The 8,581-nt window shown below is 47.7% G+C and overlaps 1 protein-coding gene across 1 annotated transcript in view; it reads left to right on the top strand.

Moving 5' to 3' along the window:
• The first annotated feature begins 3,923 nt into the window (after positions 1–3,923).
• Positions 3,924–8,581, top strand: part of LOC119309684 (putative wall-associated receptor kinase-like 16) — a 9,601-nt gene continuing 4,943 nt past the window's right edge. Inside the window, exon 1 of the mRNA XM_037585638.1 lies at positions 3,924–4,233. Coding sequence (XP_037441535.1) covers positions 3,924–4,233 — 310 coding nt within the window. The remainder of the gene's footprint in view (positions 4,234–8,581) is intronic.

Genomic DNA, 8,581 nt, shown 5'->3' with positions numbered 1-8,581 from the left:
AGGAGGGGGCCGCCGGAGGGAGGAGGAGGAAGGAGGAGGGGGCCGCCAGAGGGAGAAGGAGGGGGAGGAGGAGGGCGTAGAGGGAGGGAGGGAGTTACCTAGGGGGCGCTGGTGGGCGACAACGACGATGACGTGCGGCGGTTTGCGTGAGTGAGAATGCGAGTGGAGAGGCATGGACGCGCGTGGGTGGATAAAGTACACATAGTAGTGGCGCTGGAAGGCAAACAACACTACTGCTAAGGTACAAAAGCGCTACTGCTATGATCATTAGCAGTAGCATTTTCAGTAGTAGCGCTTGTTAGAGGAAAGCGCTACTGCTAAGCTCAATAGCACTAGCACTTTTTAAGTATAAACGCTACTAGTATACCTAGCCTGCCTGCAACGGTGTGGCAATTATAATAGTAACGTGTTTTGCATCCACAGCCACATGTCCACAGCGCTACTGGTAAGGGATTAGTAGCAGCGTTGGTTGTCAAAAAGCGTTGCTGTTATTTAGCAGCAACGCTTGCTTCTAAAAAGCGCTACTGGTGAGCTTCTGTGTATAAACATTTTCTTAGTAGTGCGGCCTCCTATCCGTGGCACAGTCTATTTGACGCTACTTCCCTAACGTACAGAATGCTGCGGTAAATAATCGGCCAAACGCACACACGATCGTAGAATGGCCGGCCCATTTGAGTATTTGAGCAACCGATATTGTGAATCTTCTGGAAGGTTCCAAGCTGGTTTTGTGAGCCTTCCAGAAGGTTCCTAAACTTTTTTTCTTATTTTTTGGTTTTCGTTTGGTTACTACTTTTCGCTCTTTTGTTTCTTTTTTATTTTTGTTTCTTTTTTCAAAATCATAAATTTTCAAAATGTTCAACATATTCAAAATGTGCTCCAAATTTTCAAAGATTATTCGTATTTTCGAAAATTCTTTCATTTTAAAAGGTCCACAGATTCAAAAAATGATTATGTATGAAAAACAATTCATGGATTTCAAAAAATGTTCGCGTTTTCAAATTTTATTTTGGAATTTTGTAAAATGTTTCTTTTTAAAAAATTGTTCACAGAACCTAAAAGAAATTCTGCATTATAAAAAATGATCACAATTTTCAGTGAAACATTCTAAACTTTGTAAACATTCAAAATTTCTGCGTGTTAATAAAAGCTTCGGTTTTGTGGGTTCATATAGCTTCTGCGGTTGGCGTTGATCACATGTGGGAGACAGCTAGCGTGGTTAGCAGCGCCCATTCACGAAGGCGATGGTTGCGAGTTCGAATCCATGTGAATTCACGAAGGGGTAAAAGCGCTAGAAAGTCACAGATAAAAATTCTTTCTTTGGGAGGATCAAAGTTTGCATCATTGTTTGGTCATGTCAATTCTGATCTCATGCACCGCCTGTCCTATGCATGCATATAAGCATACTTGCACGATTATTTACTCTCCAACAATATCTTCAGATGTGGTGTAATGGTTAAATTGATAACAATATCTTTAAGTTTCTGTGGATTTTCTCTCCAACATATAAGCATACTTGCATGATTATTTACTTGCTTACTTACAGGAGGCTTTGATGCTTACAGATTCGTTTTTTTTTCAGCTACATATGACTTCAGCGAGAGTTGTACTTCTTGTTTCAGGTGGATAAGCTTGAGAAGCAGATGCATATCTGCATGGTTCTGAATCTATATTTCCGAAGTTGTCCGGACTAAAGAAGTTTGGCTGTGAATAAATGCATTATGGTGTAAACTATACTAAATGCATTATGCTTGCAGAATCAAGAATTTCAGTTTTTGTTGAATATTTATATGAGTTACTGTTATGTTAATTAGAGTAAGAACCGCTGTGATGTGTTTACAAGGGTATGTGTTTTCCATGCTGCTCCAGAACGGAACCTAGATGATTTATGCATGCGTCCATATAAACCTCTTGCTATGCAAGTACAGTACTTGTATGTGTGCTGCTGCCCAAATTATACAGATTGTTAACATGTACATCCTCTATTCACTTTTATAAGATGTTTTAGACAATTCAGACAGTGCCCAAAACAGTTCAAAGCTGGCTGTCCAAAACGTCTTATAAAAACGAACGGAGGGAGTACAAAGCAACTATATTAAACCTGTTGCTATAGAAAGACAATCAATTGGTTCCAAAGGACACCATTTAGTTTTCTAAAGGAATTTAAGTGCTAGAGTTTTGAATTTGGTGACCTTTTGGAACTTCCCATTAATTTGGCAAAATCTGTGGATCTCGGCGCTTGCACAGGAAAAAAAATCCTGAAACAAAATAATAAACCTTGGTCATAGCAGCAAACATGAACAAAGTCAAGGAGAAATGTAGGCACGCTTGAACTTAACTTTCGACGGCCCATTAACGGCCACTGAATTCCATAAGAACCCATCGGCCTCATTTAAAATTCTCCAACATTAATCGAGCATATGTCGGCCGAGCTTTTGCTCGACCCAAAAGAATCCCACTTGAACAACCTCTGGAAGGTAGGTAATGCTGCACAAATTCTCAGTCTCAGGCACATGCCGCATGGATGGTCCAAACCTGAACTTTTTAGATATGTTCAAAATAACTTGAATTCCAGATAGTGCTCTGAACCTACCTCTTTTATAATTATTACCACACAGATCTTCTGTAATATTACCTCACAAATTATTTACTGTAGCAATAATGTTGGTCGCCCTTTCACGCGACCTTTTTTAGGAGAAAACTTTTGATCTATCTTTCCCTCACAATAAAGCACGGGTTGAGTCTGTCGGATTCACCGTCACGGAGTTTTTAGAAAATAGTCCTTCTATTTTTGGGTAATTAACCCAAAGTAGTATTGTAAGTTTAAAACGTTTCGTCTTGCATACCGGTTTGTTTTTTTTTCTTCTCTCCTGACAGACTTACATGAGCTGTGCGGGGCGAGGCACATGACGAGCGGCGGCCGCCGCCGCCGTTGCCTACTGGGCATGCAGGCGAGGTGTCGGAACACGTGGACAGATCAGGGCTGACGCGAACTGGGGCGGCGGAACACGTGCTGTGGAGAGGTCGCGCAGAGGCAAGTGACGCTGACCTCACCGGGAGAGAGCCTTGTGGCAGGAGCAGCCAGCACGCTGCAGGCGGACGAGGCATGCGGGTGTGGTTGCGACGGCGTCAGGTGTGCGCTGGCACAGGAGCATGGAGGTAAGAGGGGCTATAGGAAGGTAGTTGTCGGTGTTCGAAGACACTTGCCATGGCGAAGCGGAGGTTGTCGAGGACGTCCGCAACGACGGGCGGCGTGGCCGCTCGCTTTAGGGTCCCGACGGTTGGGAGGCAGAGCCACGGAAGACGGTGAGGTCGACTGGAAAGGACGAGGAAGAAATGAGAAGAGGTGGGGAAGGGAACTTGCAGAGGCGCTCGAGCGGGGGAAGCAAGCTCGGGTGGCGGCGCTAGGTTGGGAACTTGGGATCGATGGGAAGGCCGCGTGTGGTTGTGAGCATAAGAGCATCTCCAGCCGCGCCCCCAACAAGGCCCCCTAGGCGACTTTTCGGTCACCGGCGCCAAAAATCGGCCCAGTCGCGCCCCCAGGGGCCCATTTTCGCCGGCTCGGACCGAAATTGGCGCTGGGGGGCACTCGGGGGCGCCGGGCGAATCGTTTTTGGCGCGAAAGCGACCCGGGCCAGCCGCGTCAGCGACACCGCCCGCCTCGTCTTCTCCCGGCGCCTCGGTTTCCCGTGGGGAATCAATGGCAAGGCTGCCGCGGTGAGCTTTGCCATTGATTCCTCATGGGCGGCGCGTCACGGGGCGGTGCCGACGCCTCCCCTCCCTCGGACGCGTACACACGGGCGCGGCGCGGCTATATATGGCCTCGCTCGCCTGTGATGAGTGCCACCTCTCCACCTCTCCCCGAGCACCGCCGCCGAGCTCTTCTCTCCCGCCGATCTCTTCTCCCCAGCCACCCCATCTCCCCGATGGCCGAGCGTTTCCCTGGAGACGAGGCGGTGGCCAACGGCTTCGGTCGCCGTTCGCTCCGTGAACAGGAATCCTGGCTCCTGTTCCAGGCGAACATCCCGGCGCCGTCGGACATGCGCGTCGGGCCGACGGGCTGGAGGCTCAGCAATGGGGGGGTGCCCATTCCCCCATTGCCTGACGCTGTCGCCAAGCCATCCTACTTCGCCGACAAGGTCGAGATCGCGCGCGCCTCCCTCACCGACGCCGAGCTCTCCCTACCCCAGTACGCCGCCGACAACCACGCGGCTGGGGCGGCATACTTCGAGCGCCGCCAGCAGCAGCGGCTGGCGTCCACCAACGGGGCGCCGGTGGTCGGCGATACCAAGAACAGCGAGGGGCGCCACATGTGGTGGGGCGTCCCCGGCCGCACGCTTGAGGGCGTGCTGACGCACCTCGAGGGCGGCAACAACCCTTCGTTGGCGTACCCCCCGGCGAGGGCGGCCGCCCCGACGCACCGCCGACGGGACGGGCAATGGCCGCCAAGGAGGTTCGGCTCCTCCTCCTCTTCCTCCTCGTCACACTCTTCGTCTCAATCCCTCGGCACTCCGACGCTGCTCAGCGTCAAGGCCAAGCCCGCGGCGAAGACGCCGCTCGGCCGCCGCTCTCGCAGCGCCGGCATCGTCATCAGCGAGGGCGGCCGGCGCGCCTCCTCGTCGGCTCCTCCCCGCACTTCGTCAAGTCGAAGACGGAGCCGGGTCTCGCGCCGGTGAAGACGGAGCCGGGGCTGGCGCCGGTGAAGGTGGAGCACGGCGAGGTTGAGCTCGACGATGATGCATCCCTCGAATGGGCATGCCAGGACTCCCTGAAGATGGCGAGGGAGCGCCAGTGCGCCGCCCTATGGCGCTTCGCGTAGCGCCGCCGAGGCCGCGACGAAGAAGGAGTCGTCATCATCGACGACAGCGACGATGACGATGACACGCCGCCGCCGCCGCCACCAGCCGGGGAGGGGTCCAGCAGGGGCGCTCGAGTCAAGGAGGAGAAGGCCGACGATGCCGGCGACGACGGTGACTTCTCGGCCTTCAGCAAAAAAAATTTGATTAGTTTTTACGTGTAATGGCGACTACTCGACTTAAATCGGCGAATATAAGCCCAAGTTTGCCGAAATTTGATGTGTTTTAGCCGAACTTAGCCTAAATTTGCTACATGTTTTTTTTCGCGCCTGTGGCCGGCCCTGGGGACGGCGGCTGGGGGCCAACTCGCCCCCAGGCCTATTTTTTGCGCCGGGTCACCCCCATGCAGCGATTTTAGGCGCCCCCTGGGGAGCCAACGGCTGGAGATGCTCTAAGTCCAACGAAGCGATAAGGAGGAGGACGACCTAGGCTGGGCCTTGCTACTCGCCATTTGATGGGCTCTGACCCACTCTTGGGCTTTGATTAGGCGGTCAGTTTTGGGCTGACGTGAGTGGTTGGTTAATAAGGGAAAAAATTAGTTGCTCAAAAAAAAGGAAAAAAAAATAGTGCGTCCAATATAACTTGAACCATGCACGGTTGCACCTCCGATTGCTCGTACAACTAACGTTATAGTCCCGCCTTGGTCCCGTAAAACGACCCCCACCTGTTTATATACGTTCACAAGCAGCCTGGAGGCAAGCCAAGTGGGGAATCAACAAGCGGCAGCACCGTTGTTTGATACGAAGATATATACTTGCGTAAGTAGCCTCTGTGTATACGATGGATGGTGTTAGCTATATAACTAAACCAGAGGTTCTGGGCTGGAGTTCAACTGCATGTTGTAGCTACGGGATTGTGTGCACCCAGCTGAGGAGTGCATGATTAAAGAAGTATATTATAAATAATATTTTTGTAACCTAAAATTATTCAATAAATGGACATATTTGGTAGTTAGATAAATACACAATTTATTATCAAAAGCTAGGCACGGATAGGTAGGTAAGATAAATCCACAGTTCATCATGCCCAGTGTTAATTAGCTTATTTTGTGCGCCTTTAATCATGACAGTATAACGAACACCAGAAATAATTAAAATTATATTCAGATTCATAGACCACCTACCGATGACTATAATGATGTCATTCTCAGACATCTGGAGCCACGCACGCAGGAAGTGTCACTGTGAGGCAGTACGTCTTCTGAGAAGCTCTCGCTGTACTAGGAACGAGGTTTCCACTCGTTTGGTCCGCCGTGATTGCAGCTCGCCGGGAAAAAACCGGCGGGATGGACCGATTCGCAGTGCCGTGAGTTCTTCGTAACACGTTCTATCCACACATTACACCGGCGTCAGTGCTCGCGGAGACTTGAGATGCTGTCTCAGGCGAGCCGGAAGCACCGGCGCACGTAAGACATTCTCTGTATTTTTCAAACCTAAAACCCCTTCTTTCGTTGCAACCAAGGGGAGACGCGTTGAGTCAAAGTCACCCCAGTTCGTTGGATTGGGGACATGCATGTCGGGGCAGTCTTTTTCCACTGGAAGCGACAGGTGGTCTAGAAGTACCGGCATGAACAACACCAGGTCTTGACGACGTTACGATCGTGATGTACAACTGAATAGCTGACATATAACCAAAATGCCCCTGGTAACTAATCCAATTATTTTAAGCCGTTTTTGGAAAAAGAAAGATCGGCCCCGAAGGATCTAGTCTATATCTACTAGTATGTATGCACGCGCAATGCGTGTCTTAACATTGTAGATTGACTTGGGCCGAAAAAACACTACATGGAATGCTTTGAGAAATCCTAAAAAAATGATTCTTGACAAATGACAATTGTGTGCATACGGAAGCAAAAACAAAATTCCTATAATATAAATAAGAAAGCTTCTCATGTTCATATACTCAATAACTATCACATGCAAAGAATGTGTAGTATACATTAAATTTAGTACCTATTGCTATGTTTTTTTTGAAGGACCTATTGCTATGTTTTAGTGTAACATTTGCTACAGCTTTGATCCAAAACTGCACTGGTTCAATCTGTTTACTTTTATATATTTCTTCGTCTTATTTTTACCGCTGGTCAGACTTAGTAGTACTGAAGCAACCTACCTATCAGCCACATGTACCGCTGCCCGAGTCTACTTTGTTGAAATAATTTGTGCTGCTCCCGCAGGATGCGAGGAGTGTGGAATCTGGTCTTTGGAAACTCAGTTAGCTCCAACCAGCGGCAAACATGCAGTGGGTTGGTTCTAGAACAACCCAGATAGTTTTGACCCTATACTACTTCATGGCTGCCTCTGGAACGATCCAGATGACACTCAGCGCTACTGTAGCTGCGAATCCAACCACTTTTGGCCGTCGGATGGACCCCAATGAACGGCCGGATATGCATTTGAATGCCTGAATTCAAACTGATACACCATATAGTAGTATAGATATAGATATCTAGGGTTTGTCTAGGTCTCAGTCGACTGAGACTTCGCGAAGTCTCAGTCGACTGATGACATCAGCATACATATATGACATCAGCATATATACAAAACCAGGCCTGCTTTGTTTATGGAACTGTTGGCATGTTTTTTTTGCTATGGGCTGGCTTTGTACTTCTATTGGGCTTTTATCTCGTCTTTTCCCCTGTGATCTGTTGCTTTGTTGCCAGATCTTTTCTTCTTCTTGTACTTGGGCTGTACGACTGCAAATATAATATGTGTTTTGCTATCCAGCTACAACCTCAACGAGTGAGGTAAATTTTTTGTTCAAATCATAGCATTACTTTTTGCCGGAAAGAATCTTGTATATGCAATACGATGGATGCTTGTATTATTTTTTATATGGGCATGTAACTTATTGTAATTCTTTCATTCATGAAAAAATACAAAGTATTTGAACACAAAGAAAAGATGTTGAAGAAAAAAAATATTTTTGTGCTTGCTATTGCTTGCCCGCGAGCTATGAAGTCGTTGCTTGCTGTTGTTGAAGTACAGAAGGACAAAGGTCAAACGCATAGGTATATACAATATATACATCATTTTTGTTGCACGAACAATTTTTAAAAAAGTGTGTGAGCATTTTCTAAAAATTACATGAGCATTTTTTAAGAACCGTGAACAGTTTTCAATTTTATGGACAGTTTAAAAGAAATATGAAATATGTTTTCAAATATGGACAATTTTTTAAATGCATGAACATTTATTAAGAATTGCATGAAAATTCTAGAAAATTGTTCATCGCATATTAAAAAAATGTTCACCGCATATTCGAAAAGTGCTCACTAATTATTAAAAGAAACCTAAACATGTATTTTTAAAGTATTTATATACACGCAAGGAAATGTATTTCTACTAATGGGAAATGAAAATCATATTAAAGAGGAAAAGGAGCAAATTAACTGCAAGTGTCCCTCTCCCGCCGCCCTCCAGCAAAACAAGCGTCGGTTGCAATTGAGGGTGACACTTGCAGTTGTGTGCCTAGCGTTAGACATGCAACTACCCACCCTCCCCTCTCCCGCCACCCACCGACAAAACAAAGGTCAGTTGCAGTCAGGTGCGTTGACATGCAGTTTCACTCGAGGACGACACTTGCAGTTGCATGCCTAGTGTCAAACATGCAACTCCCCCTCTCTCGCCACCCCTCCAAAGAAACAAAGGACAATTGAAGTCGGATGGGTAGCCATACAATTGCAGTTTGGGGCCAAACTTGCAGTTGCGTGCCTACAGTCATACATG

This window comes from Triticum dicoccoides, chromosome 5B (genome assembly GCF_002162155.2).
Source record: "Triticum dicoccoides isolate Atlit2015 ecotype Zavitan chromosome 5B, WEW_v2.0, whole genome shotgun sequence".
NCBI lineage: Eukaryota > Viridiplantae > Streptophyta > Magnoliopsida > Poales > Poaceae > Triticum > Triticum dicoccoides.
Note: the sequence above shows the minus strand (reverse complement) of the source record. Positions and strands in the feature narration are given on the sequence as shown.